Here is a 24,729-nt window from a genome sequence, read left to right on the forward strand (position 1 = left end):
ACTTATGAAGCTAAAGGAAAGAGGTTTTGTATTTGGGCATCTCAGCACTAGTTCCCTCCCTGACAACACCCATTTCAGCAATATTGCACTATTAACTAATTTCTGTAAGCTCCAGAAAGGTCCATCTAGCAACAATATATGCACTTGTATCTGGGCCACAGTATTTTCTCAATTTACAGTGGCTAGATTCTTTAAGGGCCTTACTCATGCTTTCCCCCCCAGTTTGGGAGCATGATGACCCCCACCACTCCTTGGCACCTTGTAGGCGTGCATACCTGTACCTCACTGTCTATCTCCAAGGGTGGCCACACCTCTTTGCTGTATGTACAAGGGGGAAATTAGCTGTCTCAAGGGGTCAAACCCACCAGCAGGGTAGAGCAGCGAACAGTTCAGGGACCCAGGCCCTTAGGCCGGGCAGGGCACATTGCAGCAGTCTACTGCTCCATTCCTTGGACAGGGGCGAGCACCAAGTGGTCATGGGGCCCACCCAACAGGCAAGCATCAACTGCAGTCTACAGGGCTTAGGCAAGGGGTGAGTGCCAAACACAGTCTATGGGGCTGAGGCCACGGTGCCTGAAAAGCACAGGCCTCCTGGTGTAAGGAGTGGGAGTACTTCCATCCTCTGTACACTACAAGTGGCAAGCCCGCCCAACTCCATCGCATCCCAGCCCAGGGCTCAAATAATGGCAGAGTGGTTTGCCACTGGGTCAGCAGGGAATCCACCCACAACACACTGGTCGTGTCTCTGGCAGCACCACAGCCAGACAGTAGTCTGGTTCCCCTGGGATGCTTCCTATACTCACCCTAGGGTGTACCTGCTTCCAAGGGTCGTCTTCGATCCTCTGTACACTACAAGTGGCAGTCCCAGCAACTCCTCAGTGTCAGGACGTTTGGGTAGCTTCGGGGCCTCCTCAGGACAGCAGAAGTCTTCTGCAGGCCCCTGCATCAGCAGTGGGGAAAACACGTCCGTCTCCTTTGGCAGCTGCTCTCCAACTGACCTACAGGGCCCCGCCTTTTATACTTCCTGTTCTTAAGGAGGGGGAGTACTGCCACGCCAGGTGTTGGACAACAGGGGGGAATGCAGGCCTGCGCCACTCCACCACGTCCCAGCCCAGGGCCCTAACAGTGGCAGAGCACTCTGGCACTGGGTTAGCGGGAAATCCACCCGCAACACACTGACCACGTCTCTGTCAGCACCACAGCCAGATAAGAACATAAGAACAGCCATACTGGGTCAGACCAAAGGTCCATCTAGTCCAGTATCCTGTCTTCCGATGGTGGCCAATGCCAGGTGCCCTAGAGGGAATGAACAGAACAGGTAATCACCAAGTGATCCATCCCCTGTTGCCCATTCCCAGCTTCTGGCAAACAGAGGCTAGAGACACCATCCCTGTCCATCCTGGCTAATTGCCATTGATGGATCTATCATCCATGAACTTATCTAATTCTTTTTTTGAACATTGTTATAGTCCTGGCCTTCACAACATCCTCTGGCAAGGAGTTCCACAGGTTGACTGTGTTCTGTGAAAAAATACTTCCTTTTGTTTGTTTTAACAAACTGCTGCCTACTAATTTCATTTGGTGACCTCTAGTTCATGTGTTATGAGAAGGAGTAAATAACACTTCCTTATTTACTTTCTCCACACCAGTCATGATTTTATAGACCTCTATCATATTACCCCCTCTAGTCGTTTCTTTTCCAAGCTGAAAAGTCCCACTCTTATTAATCTCTCTTCATACGGCAGCTGTTCCATACCCCTAATAATTTTTCTTGCCCTTTTCTTTTTTCCAGTATATCTTTTTGAGATGGGGCAACCATATCTGCACACAATATTCAAGATGTGGGTGTACTATGATTTATATAGAGGCAATATGATATTTTCTATCTTAATATCTATCCCTGAATGATTTCCAACATTCGGTTTGCTTTTTTGACTGCCACTGCACATTGAATGGATGTTTTCAGAGAACTATCTACAATGACTCCAAGATCTCTTTCTTGATGCGGTCTAAATTGGCTCTTACTACTCATTTTATATGTGTAGTTGGGATTATATTGCCCAATGTGCATTACTTTGCATTTATCAACATTGAATTTCATCTGCCATTTTGTTGCCCAGTCACCCAGTTTCCAGAGATCCTTTTGTAGCTCTTCACAGACTTAACTATCTTGAGCAATTTTGTGTCATCTGCATCTTAGATGGTAGTCTGGTTCCCCTGGGCTGCTTCCTATACTTCCCCTTGGGTGTACCTGCTTCCAAGGGTTGTCCTCCGTCACCCCAGGCTACACTGCAAGCGGCAGTCCCACCAACTCCTCAGTATCAGGCGTGTCTGACCATTTGGATAGCTTGGGGGCCTGCTTGGGACAGCAGAAGTCTTCCACAGGCCTCTGCATCAGCAGTGGGGAGAACACATCCATGTCCTTTGGCAGCTGCTCTCCAGATGAGCTATAGGGCCCACCTTTTATACTTCCTGTTCCTATCCCTCACTTCTGCTTCCGGCATAGAGAGTGTGGCCTTCCTGGTTCTGCCCACCACGGGGTGTCTGGCTGTCCCTCACTCTCAGTCTCCAAGGGCAGCCACCTCTTTGCTACAGACCTCTATATAGTATTAACAGATTTGATGGCTCTCCCCTTTGAGCCATTAGCAAGCTGTTCCCTATACTACCTATTAAGTAAATCTGCTTTTTTAATAGCCATTACACCAGGGGAAGGGTAGGGGAGACTCATGTCCTCATGGCAGGTCCCCCTTATATAGCATTACATAAGGACAGGGTTAGTCCCATTCCCAGGTCCTGCCTAAAATAATTTCAGAGTTTCATATGAACCACTCATCTCCATGTTTTCCTCCCCAGTCTTCACACAGCCTTGGGGGAAGCTAAACTTCATTCACTTGATGGCCTCCTACTACCTGAACAGAATGAAATAATTCAGTAACATACATAGAACATTCATGGCCTTTGCTGAAAAGGGTTAATGGTCAGGCCATATCCTTCCTCATAATGATCATCAAAACGGGTACCCCAAATCTATAAAAACATATTGCAAGTTAGCCAGGTTACATCCATCAAGGCACATCAGGGCTCATTTAATTCTGCTGCCCGTTTGAAGAATGCCCTTTTTTCTGACATTTGTAGGGCAGCTACCTGGATTTCTAACCACAGCTTTACAAGAGGCTACTCTTGGGTAGAGGCTTCCAGATCTGATGCCCGCTTTGGTAGGGCTGTCCTGCAGTCACTAAGTAGGACTCCTACTACCCATCTCCAAACAAACTGCTTGTTAGTCACCAAGAGCGGAATCCCCTGTGTACAATCACTCCAAAAAAAGTTTACTCTCAGTAAATGTGGTTCTCAGACAGGTGTTGTCCACAGGAATTCCATGACCTGCCCTCCTACTGTGGAGTTTTATATATGTGAAGGAACTGAGGGATAGTTGGGCCCCTCCACTCTTTATGCCCTCAAGTTGGGAGGTGGCACAAGGACATCAGGGCACAAGAATGGGCCCAAACCTGTTGGCCAAAAACCCAATCACATACACACCAAGAGTCGAATCCATGTGAACAACATCTCAAAGAACCAGTTACTGTAAGGTAATCACTCTCTTTCTCATAACCATAAAGATCCTACAGACCAGATCTGTTCTCTGCCACTATACGTATACTATACGTAACTTGTTATAGCAGTCAATTGAATGGCTCTCTCACAGGACAAGGCAATTTGGAGCAGCTCAGTCTGATTATTCAAAGAAGAGGTACCCATAGGATTGGGAAAGAAATCATTTAATATCAAGCTCTCAGCTATAGCATATATTAAGACAAATTACATGGCCCACTGAGATTCCCAAAGTGGGATACTCAGCAGCAGTATTTACTTGTTTGTGGTTTTCACTCCCTCCCATTCCATCTGGCCATCTTGCACATATGGCGAACAAACAGTTCAGCATCTTACCAGAACAGCTGTCCAAAAAGCATAGAATCATAGGACTGGAAGGGACCTCGAGAGGTCATCTAGTCCAGTCCCCTGCACTCATGGGCAGAAGCAGATGAAGATTTATTGAGGCCCTGGGCACAAAGAACATTGGTCCCCCCACACCCTGCGGGCCCATGGGAGCCAGAACCAAAGGGGCCATGCCCCTCCCACCCACTTTTTAACATGGGCATAGTAGCCTCAGGCAGGTGCGGAGCAATAGCAGCATGGGTGTAGTTTGGGAGGTGCTACCCAGCCAACCTGCAAGCCTCGGGACAGAACGACAGGAGGAGCGGTGCCACACATGGTTGCTGCCTTGGGCAGAAAGCCCAGGTGGCAGCAGGGGCAGCCTGTTACTGGGAATAGGAGGGACCCAGTGGGGACAGCCTGGCAGCAGGAGCCAAGCACAGGCATAGAGTGAGCCTGGGTGCAGTGTGGCAGCCCGTAGCAATGGGAGCTGTACCTGTTACTAGAAGAAACTAAAAGGAAAGAATATTTAAGGACCCCCACCTCCAAAAATAAGTTTGTTTCCCCTGAATTAGGGTCTATCACTTATTAGTTGCAACAGGCAAACACCTGAATGCTCTTAAAGGGTAAATCAAAAGGATTTATTAACAGGCAGGCTAATATAAAACATTTATAAAATAGCTTGGTGGTTTTTACCAAATACAAACAGGTATAAAGTCCAGACCCAACTAGAACAAATGGGCTAGCAATATAAAATGTCTCCATGTTATTCAGTCAGTATGGCCGTAGGCTGGATGGAGTCAGCTCATGTCTCTCTCTTTTGATGTCCAGAACAGGTGTGCCTTCACCAGTAGAAACAGGTAGGTGGTAGAAGGACCGTGCGACCTCCTGGGTGGACAGCAACCTGTCACACTTTGTCAGTCCCTTATGTCATCCCGTTACCAGGCAGATTAGCTTGTGGTCATGTGACCCTTTCCTGTTCTTCCCCTTTGAAACTTCTTGCCTTTGTTCTGTTACTGGGCAGGATTACTTAGGCATTAATGAATCAAAATTGGACACCACAAAAAGGGCACCAAACTGAACAAGAAGATGGTGCACAAAAATGGAGGGTAAAAGACAACAAGAAAAATGAAATGGCTAAAATCCCCAACATGCTGATGGACCCTCCCTGCCTGGCTCATTGCTGCCTGTGACCTTCCCGAGGCTCCCTACCACCTCCCAGGCTGGGGAAGGGCCTCCTCTCCCCTCAGACCATGTTGAGTCCAGATGCAGTGCTCTTTCGGGTCAGTAACTGTCAACCACAGGAGTATAATTGAAGCTTTTTGAGGAAAGTGGATATGGGAAGTTGTTCTGGAGACTTCCTCTCTTCTCTCTTCTTGAACTCCTCATTCTGATTTCTTGTTGCTTGTCTCTGACTTTGTAGTGTGCTGTGCTGAGACAGCAACACTTAATATATTGTGGAAGCTAAAGTTTGTGAAGTGCTGTTATCTTCTAATGGAACGTGTTAATATACAGCAAAGATTAAAGGGAAAAAAATGGTTCCCAGTTTACATAACAAGCTGGGAGATCGGAGGACTAAAAGATTTTAGGAAAATGCACTCTAACCAGTAGTCAGGGCCATGGCTATAGAGAAGACCTATGCTGTTACACTGTTGGATCTGTTATTAATACCATGCCACGTTTCACCATGTCAGCCTTCCGTAAGGACTGTTAGTCCTCTCCTTCCCCCTCCTCAGCCATGCTGGCAATCAGCATAAACTAACAGAAACACAGTAGGTTCTCTGAGGCACTCCATCCTCAATATGATGCTTTTATCTATCACCTACACAAGGTTAGGCCTCTTTACATGTCCTAAAACAAAAAGGAAATTTTTTAGCTGTAAGTACCACCATGTCAAGATTTCCTTACGGAAGCATTGTACATCAGGGAATTCAACTCAGACTGCCAGGGGTGAAAACCAATCGAGTCTCCCTCCCCTCATCTGTCAGCATTTTCAACTTTTTGCTGAGGCACTGGTGTGGGGGAGAGAGGACACAGCCTCCATTTTAAGATTTGAAGCAACTGACAGGGACCAAATGTGAACATTTTTTCAATAGACAGCATTTCACATATTTATACAATACTGTCCCTTGGAAATTAACATCATTAGCCTTTGCATAGCCACAGTACTGTGCTGTAGTGGAAATATCAGGAGGGGGGCTGAGCACATCCTCGCTCATGACAGCTGTTCTGGGCTTTGGAGTAGCCAATAGGCACATTTTAAGAGTGGGATCTGTGCTGAGAATTCTTAGGCAAAATAGTATGTTCGAGGACTTAAAATAAACCCATTGACAAGATCTGAGGTATTAAAGAAAGTTTTATTTGTACATTTTAGCAACAGGAGAAATAATTGAAGATAGAGTTATCTGCTTTGTTGTAAAGAATAAAAACATTTAATTATAAATATTTAGCTAAAAAAGCGTGATTTATAAAATATAATCTGTGGAGATATATACACAGTTTAATTGTTTAGCAATTCTCCCACCTGACATTAAAGATTAGAGGTTTTTCTATTTATTATTCCACACTCACAGTTTAGTGCTCACAGTTTAAGAAGCAAAACAGACAGGTAAAGACACAGAGGATCAATCAGATAGACCACTGGTGTGAGTCTTATCTTGGAAGGAATTTGGGCAACAATAGAGAGGCAGAACATTAATGCATCCAGAGAGGCTTTGCAAGGAAGGATTGTTCCCCTTTTTGGCAGCCTTCAGAATATAGAGACATGTACCTGCAAGTTTTTAAAACTTGTGGGCAAGTCTCTTGTGCTCATAAGAAATGATTGGCTAAGGTAAGGTATCATGCAAGCTTACTAAATTCAACTCTGCCAAATGCACCTCAGTCTTGATTTGTAACCCATCTGCTATTCCCTTTCTGAGCAGGGACTGCTCATCGTACCAGATTGGTTTCATCGAGTAATGACTTTAAGGACTTCATGAAAGTCACTTTTGCACTTACAACCTCAGCATGTGAACAGGTTTCCAGAGGTGAGAGGCTAATGCATCATCCAATTGTACTGCCCAGCTGGCAATATTTCTTAGACATAGATACACCTACTTGCTTCTTCTAAATTTAAGGGCCTAAAAAAGTCTAGTGAGGCTATGGAGTGGTTTAATAAAATGTAATGTGACAGGTCAAAAACCCCATCAGTTTTCTATTCCATCTCTAAAGTACTGCTAATTTTTCTCCTGCCAAAGTCGAGGGTAAGATGTTCTTTGAGGAAGTCCAGCTTCTTTTACTGAAAGCGTTATCAATATGGCATTTCAGAGGGTAAAAGCTGGAAGGCTCCAATTATAGTCTTGGCAAATAGAAAAGATATGTGACTGTCCATTTCATTCACAGCCCTGCTGACTATCCTCCCTGTTCACAGTGCTGCCTCTAAAACCTGTGTATTTGGACTCTGAGGGGGGGAGAGAGGGGAGAAAAGTAAAGGACGTATGATATTCCTGCTAATGTTCAGTGGAGGGTAACATACAGGAAAGTAATCTGTATTTTGTACCTCCTGATTTGCATAAAGACATCACGGAAACTAAACTAAACAGGAGGAAAGGGGTTATGAAAAACAGAAACCAAGGAAAAAATAGAGTCAAGAAACATGGTCATTCTTTTTGGGTTAAGGAAAGCTGATTTGCTACCTGGTTTTTCAGCATTAGGATGAACTTTAATTTCCCTAAGCACTACCTGACAGTTCAGAGTGATGATTATGTACACAGTTCTTATTGTTCATACCATATGAAGACATGGTAGTTGTAAGAGCTGTACCCTTTGGAATTGAGTTAGAAGCTTCTGTCTGAAAGGATGGTGAAGTTCTAGCAGGAGATACTCTCCAGGCACAGTCGTGATTCATGGAAATGTACCAAGTTAAGAGAAGTCTCTTGTGGTAGAATGGATGGTTACTGGCTGAATGCAGACTTTAGCTCCCTGAATGCTGCCCGACGGTGTTTCTTCTCTTCCTCCTCCCGCTTTCGTTCATCCTGCTCTGCCTTGATCTCTGCTTCAAACTTACTGGCTGAAGAAAGGGCTTGAACCTGTAAAGGAAAAGAGCAGACATGAGCTATGGGAAGCATTAAGAATTTGAACTACCTAACAGCACATCTGTCTGCCACATCTTCCTCCAGTTACCATATTCAGTGGTGCCAAAATTGATTAAGGATTAACAATACTACAGTAGCTGGGTATTTACACTGAAGACCTGTTGGTTCAGTTTTATTCTCAAATCAAGAGGATAGTTTCATTTACCAATAGTCGCTTTCCACTGGAACTGAGCCAAACAGAAGGAAAATTGTGTGGATATATTTATTCCAACTCATAGGAAATATTATTGCAACTTCTTTATGACCTTTTGGATGAAATACAAAATGAAGCTAAATGCATGAATTGACTTTCAAGATTTATAGCACAACTGTGTTGACCAGTTCCGTATCTCCCTTCCCTAATCACAGGAACTATGTAACTAGCCATTACAGCATGAGTCATGAAAACACAATGAACTTTCCCCAGTGATAAAAATTCTTGCAGAAAATTTGAAAATTCCGAATTGGGACCAAATAAGAGGACCTCAGTCTGTGGTCCATTTACAGACCAAAGGAAGAGGCATAGTTTGAGAGTTGTTTTTCAGCTGTACTTTCCAACCTTTGTTTTAACAGCTCTGCTATGCTATTCCCAATGAGTATAACAAACATCTATTTTTGTCCAAAGAATTCCTTTCCGACAGTGTTTTACCAGCTCAAAAAACCCAGTCCAACCAAACATGAAGATAGAGCTTTGTCGTGTTATTCAAATCTAATGCTTTATGATGTTATTCCAACCTAGAAAACTGAACAGACAAGGAGAGCAATCTCAAATATTGTATTCAGAACTAAGCTCTGTGTGCTGGTGCAGGAGAAGAGGAAATTCCTTGCAGTGAATATTAAAAGTTGGTCCAGGAGTCCTGGTCTGTGTGGTATTCAGTGATCACCCAAAGCTTAAGGTGCTTGTAAAAGCTCTGCTTTATTCTGTGACCAGTTCCAACTGACTGTGTTTAAGAACAAAAGCTTGACAGCACCCTGGCCCAGACTCTATGGGTATGTCTACACTGCCATCGGGAGGTGTGACTGCAGCATGTGTAGACATACCCAAAGCTAGCTCAATTAACAATAGGAACGAAGCCACAGCAGCACAGACAACTGCATGGGCTAGTCTTGCCTGACCAGGATCCCAGGTAAATAGTCAAGCAGCCACCGCCCATGCTGCCACAGCTTCACTGCTGCTATTACTTGAGCATTACTTATCACACCTCCTGACTGCAATACAGACACACCCTTTCTCTGGGAAGCTTAGCCCCTAATATCTCAGTCTCCAAGATATTTTGTGAACTATTTTTGGATGACGACTTATTTAAATGGCTATTTCAGCCACAGAGATGGTGGGCAGGAGCACAAACGGGATGGATTAAGTAAGACATCTCCAGGGTGCTTGAAAGGGAAGGAACCACCACTTGAGCAAACCCTGGCAAAATAAGCCATTTTATGGTTCATTTATCAGCAGTGAGTAATGCTCAATGCTGGGGCACAGCATACAAGTCTGAACAAGAAGTGGTATAACCCAGCACGACAGTGAGGCGGTGTACTCTGTGTTGAGAAGGAAAATTCACAGCTTCTTAAACTGGTGGAATAAGTGGATATAATCCCTGGTGACACTGGCATACTGTCCAGCAGTCAAGCATAATGTCCATTCCAGGGGACACATTAAGAAGAGAAAACCAGGACTTGCATAGCAAGCTTTTTCAGCTTCCCCAACTCCACTGCACCACCATACCTTAGCTTCAAAGAAGTTCTTGGCTCCTTTAACTCCCTCAGTGGAAACATCTATCTCAGAGAGTTTTGCCAGAGTCATCAGCCCACTGTCTTCCTCAAGCTCTCCGGCTGCAGCTTTATGGAAAATCAGCAGGAACTAGCAAGGAAACAAAAAATAGACCCACCAAAATTCATCACTGAGGCTCAAGCTTTCAAAGAGGTTTATTACTATTCCAAGCACTTGAACTACAAAAGCAGCAACTGATGTACGAACCCCAGGCTAGAAATTTGAAGTTACCACCACAGAAAAACATTTTATAAACAGAAAGGAAAAATGTATTTACAATAAGCTGCCTCCAGCACTTTGGATCCAGTACTGCACGCTCTCAGGCTGGAGAGAGAGGGGCCTTTAGGGAAAGGAGAAGGGGCTTCCCACAGACCAGAGCTTTGGCAGCATTGTGGTTCATGCATTGCCTAATCACGGACACCACCAGGGCCCAGAGGAGAGGATGGTCTCTTCTCTCCCCTCCCCCAGCTGAGCGAGTAGTACAGCTGCATGTTGTGATTCTCTGGAGGGCGCAGCTGCCTCAGTGTGTGCCATAAAGCTGCCACATGTGCTGTCACCCCAAGCCATTTTGGTGGCCCTTATGTCAGAGTTCACCACGCTATGCATTACAGGGTCTCAGATCACACTGCAGAATACATAACACACTGAATAAAAGCATGAGAACAGAAGCCTCTCCCCACCCTCAAATGAATCCCCACTTACTGTCCGCAGTTGTCCAGATAGGCTCAATGGAACCTACATCACACAGGACTCAACTCCATAGACAGGACGGTGCATTGTACGCTAGTGCTTGGAAGGGATCAGGGAGAGCTTTTGACTCCCATGAAGATTCCCTTTAGCTGTGCAGGCCAGTCCAACTTCACTGTACTATATACAGTAGTATAAAGACCATCTCAGGTCAAATGTACCTGAACACTGGAGTATGAGTGTGGACACTTCAATCTTTACTCTTGTGTAGGATCAGGGAGAAATTATGGAACCCAGGACACCCATCCTTTACTTGAGGAACTACCAAGTAGTTCAAGCTCTTAATATAATGCCCTTCTGCCATTGTAGAGAAGGCTGGAGCACTGGATCATTTTTTAAGAGCATGTTAGACAAACACCTGTCAGGGATGGTCTAGATAATACTTAGTCCTGCCATAAATGCAGGGGACTGGATTAGGTGACCTCTCAAGGTCCCTTCCAGTCCTATGATTCTATGATCATGGATCAAAGCCAAATTCCCAAGAGAAAAAATGGTTACTGACCTTCTGTAACTGTTGTTCTCTGGTGATCTTCCAAGAGAGAAGTAATAGAGGGCATGACACTAAAGGTTCAAATGGAGGGCCTGTGAGCCTTGACAGGACCAGGTTTAAGTCCCATGTAAGAATCGGCTCATGGACCTGAGGACAGAGTCTCTCCAAACCCTTGAGAAATTGGACCATCATCTGATGAGAGAACACTGACCAGCTGTTCACTGGTGGGTGGAAGATAGAGATTGCTGCTAAGTGCACCTTGATAGATGCAAGGGCCAAATCTTGCTGCTTTAGATAGAGCAAGTAGTCCAAGATAGCCTACAGGGAAGAATGAACCAGAGAGAGACCTCATTGAGACATCCATCTCAAGAAGCACTTCCATTTGGCCACGTACATAGCCCTAGTTGACTGTTTCCTACTACCTAGCCAGACCTGTAGAACCAGCTCTGAAATGCCTGCTCCTCCAGATTCAGCCATGTAACATCCATGTTGTCAGGTGAAGGGAGGTGAGATTCAGGTGGACCACAGGTTCAGCACAGCTTCAGTGGCTATAGTCTTGTGTGATCAGGTCCGGACGGAGCAGAAGTGGAAAAGGGGACGCTATTGATAGATCCAGTAGTGTGCCAAACCAGTGTTGATGTGGCCACGCCAGAGCTACAACTCTCCGCTTGATTTTCAGGAGGTCTTTGTGAACCAGAGGGACAGGGGGAAAAGCACAGGCAGGGGCCCTGACCATGGGAGCAGGAAGGCATCAGAGATGGAGCCAGGACGGTGCCTGCACAGCAAGAAAAACTGATGGCACTTCCTGTTCTGCTTGCTCTCAAACAGATCTACCTGGAGAGATCCCCACCTTTGGAAGATTAACCTGTGATCTCTGAGTGAAGGGACCACTTGTGTTGAGAGGAAAAGGATCGGCTGAGGTGATCCGCCAGTGCATCCTGGGAGATGTGATGCCTTGAGGTGAATGGAGTGCTTCACGCAGAATTTCCACAGACAGATGGCCTCCTGACAGGACCAAGAATCGAGTACTCCCCTGTTTGTTGATATAGAACATGGCCACAGTATTGTGGGGGAGATCTGAGATCTGGGGGAGGAACACTTGGCAGGCTAAGCATACAGACCTGAATTCCCTGATGTTTATGTGCAGGGAGAGTTCCTCTTGGGACCATAGACCCTGAGTCCTGAGGCAGTCGAGGTGGGCTCCTCAACCTAGGTCTGACACATCCAAGACTAGGGACACTGATGGCTGAGGGGCGACAAAGGGTACCCCCATCATTACCAACTTCGGGTCCTTCCATCAATCCAGGGAGGTGAGGCCTAAGGGAGGAACAGTGAGCACCGGGTCCAAGTGGTGTCTGTTCGGGAAGTAGCCACATCTGTAGGGGTCTGAGGCGGAACCTTGCATGCTGAACCACATAAGTACATGTGGCCATGTACCCCAGAAGCTTCAGGCAAACTCAGCAGTTGTAATTGGGTGTACCTTGACCTTGGATATCAGGTCCAACATAGTCTGGAATTGGGCCTCTGGAAGGAAGGCTCTGACCTGGGTTGAAATGAGCACCACCCCAATGAATTCTATTCTCTGAATTGGAACAAGAGTCGACTTTTGCTCCTTTAATCAATAGGCCCAGCACCCGGAAGGTGACTTGGACCATGCTGATGCTGTTCAACATGTAAGTCTCTGACCGACCTTTGCTCAGCCAGTTGTCAAGGTATGGGTAGACCTGGATGCCTCACCATCCGAGGAAGGCTGCTACTACTGCCATACGCTTCATAAAACCCAAGGGGCTGCAGACAGGCTGAAGGGAAGAGCAGTGAACTGGCAGTGTCATTGATTCACAATAAATCTGAGAAATCTTATGTGGCCAAGAGTGAGAAATGTGAAAGTATGCATCCTTTAAGTCGAGGGCGGCTTACCAGTCCCCTTGGTCCAGGGAGGGAATGATGGAGGCCAGGGAGACCGAGCGGAACCTCAGTTTCTTGAGAGATCTGTTGAGACAATGCAGGTCCAGAATGGGCCAGAGGCCCCCCTGGGCCTTTGGGATTAGGAAATATTGGGAGTAGAGCCCCTTTCCTCAAGTCTTGAGGAATATCCTCCACAGCCCCCATGCATTAGAGGGATCGCAACTCCTGGGTGAGGAGTTGCTTCTGAGAAGGGTCCCTGAAGAGGGATGGAGATGCAGGATGGAAGGGAGGGGATGGATAAAAACTGAAGGGTATTGCCCATTGTCACTGTATTTAGCACGCAGCGGTCTGATGTTATGCGGGACCATGCTGGGCTCAAGTGCAATAGACGGTCCAAAAATAAAGGGGAGGCAGGATCTGAAGCAGGAACTGGTATAGCACCCTGGGGCACACCTTCAAAAGGCCTGCTTGAACCCACTGGAGGACCTATGAGACCATAGCTGGGAGTTTGAGGTGAACAGGAGTGACTGATGCCATTTGTAACCTCTCCCTTTCCTTTTGTAGGGCTCTTGTCTCAGAGATGGTGCTGATAAATGAGGTGGCTGTTGGAGCTTGAAGTGCTTCCTGGAAGCAGACAGAGCGTAGAGGCCCAGTGACCTGAAGGTGGGTCTAGAGTCCTTCAGGCCATGAAGCCTCATGTCTTGTCTGCTCTGAAAATACTCGTGCTTTCAAAGGCAGGGTCCTGGATGGATTGTTGGACCTTGTGAGGTACTCCTGAGGACTAGAGCCAAGAACAATGCCTCATGGTGACAGCACAGGCTGTTGTCCTCTCTGTCACATCAGCTGCATACAGACCTGGCTGGAGAGAGGTCCTGGCCACATTCTGACCCTCCTCTAAGAAGGCAGTGAGTTCTGCCTCCAATCCTGAGGCAGAGAGAGTCTGAACTTGGACAAGGAGTCCCACAGATTGTAATCATATCTCCCCAGCAAAATTGCTGATTAGATATGCAGTTGAAAGCTACTCATTGAATAAACTTCTCCCCCAACAGTTACAGGTTTTTTTGCATCATTTGTTTGTCGTGCTCATCTGGCCCTGCATGTCCCTTTTGTTAGCTGCTGACACAATGAGGGACCTGGGGTGAGTGTGCGTACGCGAGTACAGGTATTCAAATCCACTTGCTGACACAATGTTTTTTTTCTGCCCTCTTTGAGGTAGGGTGCAGAGGAGTTGCCGCCACAGGGCCTTGACCAAACCTATTACAGCCTCATTAATGGGTAAGGCCACTTTGGAGGGAGCTGCTGTAGCCAGAAGGCTGTGGGATGTTTCCTTAAGCACCTCAATTTCCAGCCACAGGTTAGCTGCTATCCATGGCAGAAGGTCCTGATGGGCCCTGGAATCGTCTTGCAGAAGTGAGCTACTAGGCCCTGAGATGGCCTCGTCTGGAGCACGAGGAGACTATGGGAGCCACATCCTGAAAGTCAGTACCTGGGTTGGTACCAGAGTCAGGGCCTGACGCTGAGTGGGAAGGGGCGATACCCCAGCTCTTGGAAACTTCCAAGTAGGATCAATGGGAGGAAGAGCCAGATACTGGGGGAAAGCCCCAAAGGTTCCAGTACGGCCATTGCATAGGCCTCTGACCCATTGGTCAGGTGCTGGTGGGGAAATCTGCACCGAGGTCTGGTGGCACATAGGCTGCATACAGGGTTCCCCTTCGGATTCAGATGAAGAGTCCTCTCCCGGTGACTACAGTGGAGCTGTACCCCTCTCTGCCCCCACATGCTGCCGAGGGTCCAGGGACCAGTGGTAGACTGGAGATGGTTGTGATGATGGGGATCAGGGCTGGCTTGCCCCTAGAAGGTGCTGTTGGGGCCGGTGCTGGGAAGGAGTTTGACGCTCTCTGCTCCTAGTCATTGGAGCCGGCAGTTGTCTCATCAGCATCGGGGGGACAGAGAGTGATCGTAAATCTCTGGTTGCTGAGAGTGTCTCTGGGGTCAAAGACAGTCAGGCTGCTGGTACCGCAGTGGTTTCTGGGTGTTGGCAGAGGGTGCAGCACCAGACAACACTCTGGGTGGAGTTGATGGTGCCACCATGGGACCAGGGGTGGAGGAGTGGCCCTGAACCAGTCGCTTTGTACTGTCTTCCCACTGCTTGTCATTTTTCTGCACCAGTGAGTGCCCTCTGCCGGTGCGCTGCTTTTTGTGTTTCTTTCTCAGAATCGGAGATGGTGAACGGTGCCAGGAACAACACAGTACCAGAGGAGCACCTCACACTGAAGCTCTTGGTGCAGAATCAGAGTGGCTTGGCTCTGAGGCGGGTTAAGAGTGGCTTCCATTAGGATAACCTTGAGCCTTATATTATGGTCCTTTTTAGCACAGGGTCCTGGCAATTCTGGCACTTGTGCCTCATGTGAGTTTCTCCCAAGCACTTTAAGCAACTGGAGTGTGGGTCACTCACGGGCATAGGTTTGCTGCAGGAGGCACAAGGTTTGAAGCCCAGGAACCAGGGCATGCCTGGCTCCTGGGGCAAAGAGAGTCCCTCGATGATAGTCCTTAATGCTAGCTACAATATCTATCTACTCTAAAACTATGTTTAAAAACAACAAAGAATTAGAGTCCAAAACCCATTGGGAAGAAGCCTTGCCGAAGCAAGAGTGGTCATTCCAGCAACTGTCACAGGTGGTAAGAAGGAACTGAGAGGGTGCGTGGCCGGTGGTGCCCCTTATACCTGTGCATAAGCGTGCGGCGTCAGAGGGCACTAGTGCTGGCCTGATACCAGTGAGGGAAAAATCTCCAGCACACACCCCTAACATGGAATGGACAAGAGCAAGCACTCAAAGATGAACTGTTATCCATATTAGAAAAGAGAATGCCTTCTGACATTTCATAGACTGATAGTGGGAAGCAAAAAGATTAGGGATTTTTTTGGTTGTTCTGGGGGAGGGGAGTTAATTTTGTCCAGCTCTAGTGTTAAATCACTACTCAGGATTCTCCAGAACATGGAGAAGACGTAGGACTGCAACACAGCTTTAAGACTATCACCTTGCTAGGCTATTATTTGGACAGAAGGAAGTTTTCTTCTATTGTGTCCATTAAGAATATAGGAGATTTGCTATAGCAAAGGTCCTTCAGTGGTCACAATACAGCTATACCCTGTCACACTCAAGGACGGTTTAAAAAGTGATAGAAGTGCCTATGCAACAACTCATTTTAAAACGCTTACAAGAGCACTTAACTAGAAATGTTTAAGGTACCAAGAGGTACCTGACCAGAGTGCCTGCTAGGTTATTTAAACTGTAAAAATCAGCTTTTTTGCAACATCTGAGAAGCACATTTTTCTTCCCCCAAAAGGAATTCAGTGATCTTCTACAAGGCCTCAAACTTCCCGATGGTGCACCAAGTTTCAGTTAAGGAAAATCACATTTATGTTGCAGTCCTCTGAAGCCAGGATTTATGATGCGAACACTAATACATGCAACATTAGTCTTGTTGAAGTACTGCTGTAATTATGTCTCACCATGACAGGTTTCAGAGTAACAGCCGTGTTAGTCTGTATTCGCAAAAAGAAAAGGAGTACTTGTGGCACCTTAGAGACTAACCAATTTATTAGAGCATAAGCTTTCGTGAGCTATCAGGTGGGCCACCTGATCACTTTAGATAAGCTATTACCAGCAGGACAGTGGGGTGGGAATAGGTATTGTTTCATATTCTCTGTGTATATATAAAGCCTGCTGCAGTTTCCACGATATGCATCTGAGGAAGTGAGCTGTAGCTCACGAAAGCTTATGCTCTAATAAATTGGTTAGTCTCTAAGGTGCCACAAGTACTCCTTTTCTTTTTATGTCTCACCATTGTGCTCTCAGCTATTTTGTAGCCTACACACTGGCTTTCACACAGATTCACCCCTGTGGAGAGGAACTTCACCAGGCCTGATTGTACCACTAAAGTCCAGCATGGAGGGGTTAAGTAACACGTAGGAGCATGTGTGCTCCCTTCATAAGGACAGATTTCAACCATACCAAATGTTAAAGGAGGTTCAGTTCTGTATTTCCTCAATCGGACAGGATTTATGACTGTTCCAGTGCAGAGATCACACTCCTCCACTAGAGGACAGCAGCATCTCAGCATGTCAGCAATCTCAGCCAGTTCCTTTTCCTTTCATCACTAATGCATCAGGAAAAACAGAATTGTTTATTATTTCAAGGACAGTTATGAGCAGCCGATGGAGGTGCAGCAGTTTGAGAGTAGGGTGGGCAGCATAACTACAGTCCTGGCTACTCTCTACCACAGCATCCAAGTTTAGCAGAAGAAGATTTACGCAATAGCCCTGTAAACTTGGTGTGCTTATTAAGGTAGAGCACACAGAAGGCAAGCTGTTTTATGGGGAAGCTTCCTACCCTCTCCAAACAAAATTTAAAATTAGGTGAGGTTTAGCTAAATGAGTAGATCAGCCCACTCAAAAACTTGAGAAGACCTCCTTCCATTCTAGTCAAGTCTGTTTTGTCCTCTCTTCCCTCTGCTAAACAACCCAGATATTGCTTTGGATCTTTGATTCACCCTGAACCTCTGGTTGTACTAGTATTAGTCAGCTGTTCCTCCTCACTGTTCCAACCCCACCCTTGAAAGCCAAACTTCCTGGCATCCAAAAAGTCTACTTGAAACAAAACAGCCCAGAGGTCTGTTGCAAATGCAGTCCAGGAAAGGGTAGGTCAGTGCCTGGAAACACCCAGCCATGACCAATCACAAGAACGTGTGCGCATGAATCACCCTGAAACAGGGGAATCAGGCAGCATTCCTCTTATGGAAGATGGGCTGTTACAGCAGGGAAAATATGCTGCTTTACTAGCTACTTCAGCCAATAAAAGGCATGTGGGACTTACTCACCCAGATAGAAAAAGTTGGAAACACAGATTATGGTGGCCATTTACCAGCTGGTGATGTAGAGGAGAAGCAAAGTGCATAATTCCAGAAATTTTAAAGACTCCGCTGAGAAGCGCAGAGAGCAGGGCACACACTTCCAACCCCATGATCTTGACACCAATGCTCTCCATGATTCTTAGCGACCCAGCACACACACTCCTCCTCTGTCAAAAAGCCATATTGCAGTTACACAAACCCAGACAGAGTGCCTGCTGACCTGCAAAATGACAAACATGGCTACTGTAATCCTTGCCTGGTGTGTACAGCATGAACCTTGAGACATGAGGAGAGGTATTTAATAAACTGAAGTGGAGAGGCACTGGGCCTTGAAGCCATCTATGCACAGCTGGCCACAAACAGTACCTTGGGGAATCTGTAATTTACCTTAACCCAGATAGCACACATGCAAGTTGGGTCAGACTGAACATTTTAGTAGGCACAATGATCCTAAAATGGATTTTACTGATGCTAGATATGGACAGAGTTAAGTATTGCTGTTACAGCTATTATCTGTTCTTTTCTTTGGTGGGTGGGAGTTTGAGCCTAGGCATTGTAGAGTACTTATGCTTCTCTTTTTAAGCATAAGCTGTTTAACCTGAGTCTTAAAGAGGAACTTTGTGGAGTTAATTGATGACATATTTATGGACTCATGACAAAGGTCATAGTACAAGTCAATTTTATAAAAGAACATGCCAGTCAGGTGCAATAGGAATCCAGCATAATACAAGAAGAAAGTCGTTTACAGGCTATCGAGGTAAGCAATTCACATCATGGGGTTTACAGTTTCTTCTGCTCTGGTGCAGAAGTTGAGCACTGTGGGGATACATAGGAGGGAGCAGATGACTAGCAACTATGGACTCCCGCATAACGTCCTGTGACGTGCTGTTGTCCAGTGCAAGTGGTACACAGTGAATAGATGCAGGGGTCTGCTGCTGAAATCACTGCGAGTTGGCTTTGCTCTAAATATGTTCTCATGGAACTTATGCTCCTGTAGCCTCTCCTGCTCTGGAATTGCCTTGGTACAGCAATAGTCACTGAATTAGAAATAGAGTAACAGCCGTGCTAGTCTGTATTCGCAAAAAGAAAAGGAGTACTTGTGGCACCTTACAGACTAACCAATTTATTTGAGCATGAGCTTTCGTGAGCTACAGCTCACTTCTCAACAACTGCTGTTCAGTTTCCAGTTCTAATACCTTCCCACTCCCCAGTATCAGCACCCTGTAAAGACATAAGCCACTTTCTTCCAAGAGAAAGTGGGGAGAAATTGGATTTTTTGGGCGGGATAGGTGCAATTTGCAGCAGCTGCTACAGGTTACCTGTTGCAGACTAATGGAACCTTAGGAACTGTGTCCTGAGGGTTTCCAGCAAGAGCAAGGAAAGCCTTAGTCAAGAGGGGCCAGTGAAGGCGTAGCAAGGCTGAGAAAATTTGTATTTGTTATTCTCAATTATCTGAGGATGCTCTGAAGCTGGAAAGGCACAGGGACCCTCCATGTTGGCACAACTAAATTAGACACACACACACACACACACCCCTCCCACCCCAAACTGTTAAAACTAGAACACTGGTTTTAACCAAGGTTTGCCAAGATTACTCCAAAGAACCAAGAGAAAATTATGGCTAACATATTAACATGGTTCCTATTTGTTGACTGTCAGCAGAAGGGAAGCAGAGTTGGACAAAGCAACAATTGATTCCACCTCACTTGCCAGTGGGAGATACAGAGCAATTTGCTACCAGATAATGCTTGTGAGTTATACAGAAAGGCAGAAACAAGTGCATTTGCAGCTAGGTAAGGGCAGATAGCGAAGCATGGACAGAAAGTGTAGCGTACATGCTGAGACTCATTTTCCAAATGTGTCGTTTATTACAGTAAGATTTAAGAGTGCCTCTTATTTAAGAATTTCACTGCTTAGCCATCATTTTGCATCTGGCTACATGACACAACAGAGCCAGCTGCCGTGCACAGTATTTCAAGTGTTGACAGAAATCTCCCAAAACAGTCTTTATGAGTGAACACACAGGGGGCTGCTGAAGCCAGCAGGATTTGGGGAAGCTGGAACAAGTGGGTGGAGCAGGGAGTAGGCAGTTGCCATTTTTGCTGTGGCAACAGCACAGGAGGGAGCTTACTGACTCAAGGAGGAAGAAGGGACACACACCCTCATGGGAGGCTGCATCTGTCCATTTTAATAATGGCAGTGGTATCTACATGACACCGGAAGTGTTCTCTAGTCCACACATATGCAAAACCAGGCCGCCAACTGAAAACCAAAAAAGTAACATATACCTGTTGTAGAGGGACCCTTGCCCCTCAAGCAGTCGCTTTTGTGAACCTGGAACTATCTGAAGAGGTCTTGTCATCCCAGCAAAGCATCCATGCAGTTTCCATTTCTTGTGTTCACCCCTAGTCTCACCTGGGGCCACAGATGTGGTCTTCTGCTCCACCAGATTCCTTGGTACCATCCAGAATTATCGCAGGCTCCATTGATAGAGCCCTCAAAGAGAGTCCAGTTTATTGTAAAATGGATAGGCTTTGTTCCCTGCCCCAGAGCCACTGCTGACCTAGACTCAGAGACAGACTTTCAGTTCTTCTATTTTTCTTGCCAGAACCAGTAATACCCTGCTCTCTAACATGTTTGTATCCTTGTTCTGACATCACTGTGTTCTTAAAAAGTTAAGCTGCAGCTGGTACCCCCTCCTGCACACAAGTGTCCAGCCATCTGCTTTGGGTCAGCTGGCAGCAGACTTGCCAAGTCCATTGTTCCAAGACATGATCACTGTTCCAACAAGCTACTTTTCAGTGTGCACAAGTGGATGCTGGTGAGAAAGTAGCATGCAGTGGGATGTGTTTAGGTGAGGGGCTTCCAGAAAGCCTGACCTCCTATGCCAGACAGACAGAGTACTTAAGCATTGACTGGTGAGAGGACCGTTTACATAGCTGAAATTAAGACAGCACTTCCCACCTATACTGGGATTTCATCTAGTGTAACTGACACAGTGGTTACCCTCATTCTGAGTAAGTCTGTTCCATCAGATGATGGTAGGAACACTCGTGCAACACAGAAAATAGTGTGTGCATATATGGTGCAATACGCATGTGCTATAAGTATGTGGCTAGGGACATGCTGAAACAGAGTCTAAGCCAAACAGAAAAGTAGGCAGGCAGTATTTACATTTTTCTGCATTTAAAAAAAAAAATTGATTCCCTGCTTCTACCACATTAGATTTCCCTGTAGTTTCACAATACAGTCAGCCTTTTCTGACAATGCACTGACTGAGACATCACCAGGCTGCTCTACTACATCTCAGCCATTGCCACAGGAGGAATTGATATTTTATACTAATTAGTGACCAACTAATTTACAATGTAAACTATCAGCAATGAATTTTTCACAATAAATGTGGTGGCAAACACACCCAACTGGATACAGAGACTGCGTTTAGAGTTGCTGAGAAAGCTGACTTTTCAGAAGCAGTACCCTCAGAGGTGCTAGCATTGAGACCCTACAACGTGACTGTAACAGCTGCTGGTTTCCTCATCTTCACTCATCTCTGTTCATATCCTTTGCAAGCCTAGCAAGCAGCTGTCTGCACTCAGTTGCTGCTGTCCTAGTCTACTCATGCCCCTTCCTACCCAACATACTGCATCTGTTAGTGTCCAGCTGCTGCCTACCCTTTGTTCACACCCTCTTGCACAGCAGCTGCCAGAATTCCCTGGCACTTTTGAATTGAAAGTTACAGGTCCAAACAGTTCAGGGTTCAGAGTCTTGGTTGTGGAGACAACAGAAATCCCCTTTGATAAGTTATGGAGCCCTGCTCTGCCTGCTTGAGGCAAGAGGATAAGCATTACCCCTTTTAGGGGCAGAAGAAAGCTCCCAGAAACAAGACAACTCCCTTCAATTGATCAACACCTGCCACGGCATCGTAAAAAAAGGGATGGCTATAAGTATATTGGATGACACTGTTGCTCAAGTCAACACTAATTATTTAACTGCTAAATCACTAGGCTTCAGTTCTCCTCAGTCAGAAGTAAAAACTGTTCCCATCCAGCTCAGAGCTGTGATAAGTGCATTAAACTGCATTATACACAGGGCTTGAGATAGAGATCAACAAGTTTGCAGACATACTTGTTGACAAGTATTTCAAAATAAATTACGAAAATAATTGAAACTGGCATGATTATATTATGTAATTTTGACAAATAAAATATGCAGAATTTTAAAATATTGTGCGCAGAATTAATTTTTGGCAGAGAATTCCCCAGGAATAAAGAGTTGCATCTTGTCATTCAGTTACACGGTGCTTTATGCAACAGAGTCTGCCTACTTTTCTCCCTTGCTGATTGCACCTTCACCACCGCATAGCCTATCAAGCTCTCTCAGGCTTAGAAGAATCTTGGCCAGGTTAGAAGAAGGAAGGAAGGAAGATCTAGCACAGACCAATTCAGAGAAAGGATGCACCAGCAGTGTTCCAGATTGCTACTGCCTTGGCTATGCAGCCCCCCCATTAGATACTTCTTTGCTAACCCTTACCTCACGGAAGCTGAGCTTGCCATCAAAATCCTCATCCACTTCCTTGATCATGTTTTTCAGGCCCAGGTGGGTCTGAGGTGCTTCCAGCTTCTCCATCATCAGTTTCAGCTCCATTAGGTCTATATACCCATCCTTTCCAGAGTCATACCTGAGGGAACAGAGGGTAAAGGTCAGTATTTGTCACACCCCCTGCTACACTGACAACACAGGGAATTTTCAAAGCTTGGTTTCACAACATAGGTAAGCGGTAGTCTAATTACTGACACTCTAGGCAATGTGTTCTTAGGACATTCCTCCAGAGAATGAAGTGTGAAGACAGAAATCCACCATCAATCCACACGCAGAGACATGGTGACCAAACCAGCTGTTGAAATCTGTTAAGTTTGGGGAAGTCACATGAGGCCTTTGAAATTAGCTTCCTTAGGATAAAAGCAGATTAGTCTGTAGGGAAAAATGCACAAGTGACTTCAGAGCAACTGTGCCAGAAATATGAAGGGAGGGAGTAGGGAGGAACCCACACCACCACCAGACTTTAGGCCCTTGCCCATTGGTAATGTAAATACACATGCCTTGCAGTCCTAGTGAAGTGTTTATCAATCCATGCATTCCTACAACTCAATGCTCTCTAATACATTTGTGCATGGTGTAGGATTCAAGTCAACACTGTATGCCAGGCACATACCAGAGAGCTACCCAATGCCACACCTAGAAATATCTATTCCAGCCAACGTCTTTCACACTACTTTAGAATTTAAAAAAAGATGGGATTGTCACTCAACCAACAGGAAGCCAAAATACTCTGGCACAAGTATTTTACTATTTGAAGGGCTCCCTGTAACAGACAGAGATGCTATATAATCTAAGAATACTGATTCTGTAATAAATTTTATGAATACCGTGTGTGACCTGGTCAATAATGTTACTGTATAGTAATTACTGAGTTAAGACTTTTCTGTATGAATGTACTGAGCCAGCTTACTAGGTGACTATTGGGAAGACCATCAGAGAAACAAGAGGATAGCTATAGCTAAACAACCTCTCAAATACTTGGGGGGCAATTACAGGACAGTGGCCTACTTCCAGGCTCCAACTTGAAGTTATACAGCTGTTTTGCCAGCGTTGGGAACTAACAGATCAAAGGGCTATGAACAGTTATGAAGTGGACTTGTTCTCTGAGAAGAGAGGTCAAAGGACAGGACAAGATTTGAAGTGACACTCTGGTGCAGGGGAAGGAGAGAACTGTTTTGTCAGTTAAGGGAAGAGACTGGTCACCCAGACCCTAACAGTTTTGGGGGTCCATAGGAAGCATAAACCTACCAGAAGCCCGATGTGGAAGATGGGGAGGCACCTGGTAAGGTGAACATGTGTACACTGTTTATCTTTTACAAGATCCTTTCTCTGAAACACTGTTGTTCAAAATACATACATTGGTCATTGTCTTAACCACTGATCACTGCTCCTGGAGCGAACAGAACTGCAGGTATTGAAGAAATGTCAGACCTACTGAGATAATCGTGGTTACCGCCCGGAGAGTGCAACTCAAGGCTTGATCTGAGAGTTGAAGAATCACAGGATTCCTGCTCTAAAAAGGAGCTAGTTGGAGCCCCTGGATCTGAGAGAAGGTACCCCAAAGAGACCAGGAGGGAGGAGAGGAGTAGATAGCCCACTAACTGTGACACTCACTAATGGGGGGCTAGTAGGAATTTTTAGATTGAGGAGAAAGGTGAGAGAGTCTGCTCCTTATGCAAAATAAAGGATCACTTTAGGAATGCACAAGGATCCAGAAATGGGAGTCTGCTGCAGGGTATCTGGCAAGTTAAAGGAGAGAAGTATGGAGCAATCTATTGACTTTCAAACAAAGGTCTGTGATAAACAGATTGAAGGCAGCGGCTGGGTGCAATAAACTGAAGACAAGCAGCTCTTGGTGCAGACACAGACTGCTGTAGGCTAGACTGTTACTTCCCTAGATTCTGAAATAGAAGAGAGCTCTTCACTGTTAAATTTCATGTCAGCAAAACTGCTGTTTCTCATAAGTCAGCAGAGATCCCAGCTCAGAAGCAAGCAGCAAGATGAAAGCTAAGACATTAAATGGACATACTATGCTGGTCTGATCTTTAAATAAAAAAAAAAAAAGTACTTGATTTTCTAGCAGCATGTGCCATGCCAACTCTTTTACAGTAGTGCCTTTTCGTGCTTTGCTGTGGGCTTTAGGCATGTGCTCATAAGGCTTTTACTCTTCCTTTAGAGGGGAACAGCAATACCTGCTGGGTCTTCAGTGGTAGAAGCCAATGGATTTAAAGTGTTAATAGATGAACATGAGACTTTTGATA

The 24,729-nt window shown here is 45.7% G+C and overlaps 1 protein-coding gene across 1 annotated transcript in view; it reads right to left on the reverse strand.

Moving 5' to 3' along the window:
• Window positions 1-6,280: 6,280 nt before the first annotated feature.
• EFHD1 (EF-hand domain family member D1) overlaps window positions 6,281-24,729 on the reverse strand; it is a 38,103-nt gene continuing 19,654 nt past the window's right edge. Inside the window, exons 2-4 of the mRNA XM_073360215.2 lie at window positions 22,400-22,547; window positions 9,766-9,900; window positions 6,281-7,997 (exon numbers count right to left, since the gene is read on the reverse strand). Coding sequence (XP_073216316.1) covers window positions 7,863-7,997; window positions 9,766-9,900; window positions 22,400-22,547 — 418 coding nt within the window. The 3' untranslated portion in view covers window positions 6,281-7,862. The remainder of the gene's footprint in view (window positions 7,998-9,765; window positions 9,901-22,399; window positions 22,548-24,729) is intronic.

Source organism: Lepidochelys kempii, chromosome 9, assembly GCF_965140285.1.
Source record: "Lepidochelys kempii isolate rLepKem1 chromosome 9, rLepKem1.hap1, whole genome shotgun sequence".
Lineage (NCBI taxonomy): Eukaryota > Metazoa > Chordata > Testudines > Cheloniidae > Lepidochelys > Lepidochelys kempii.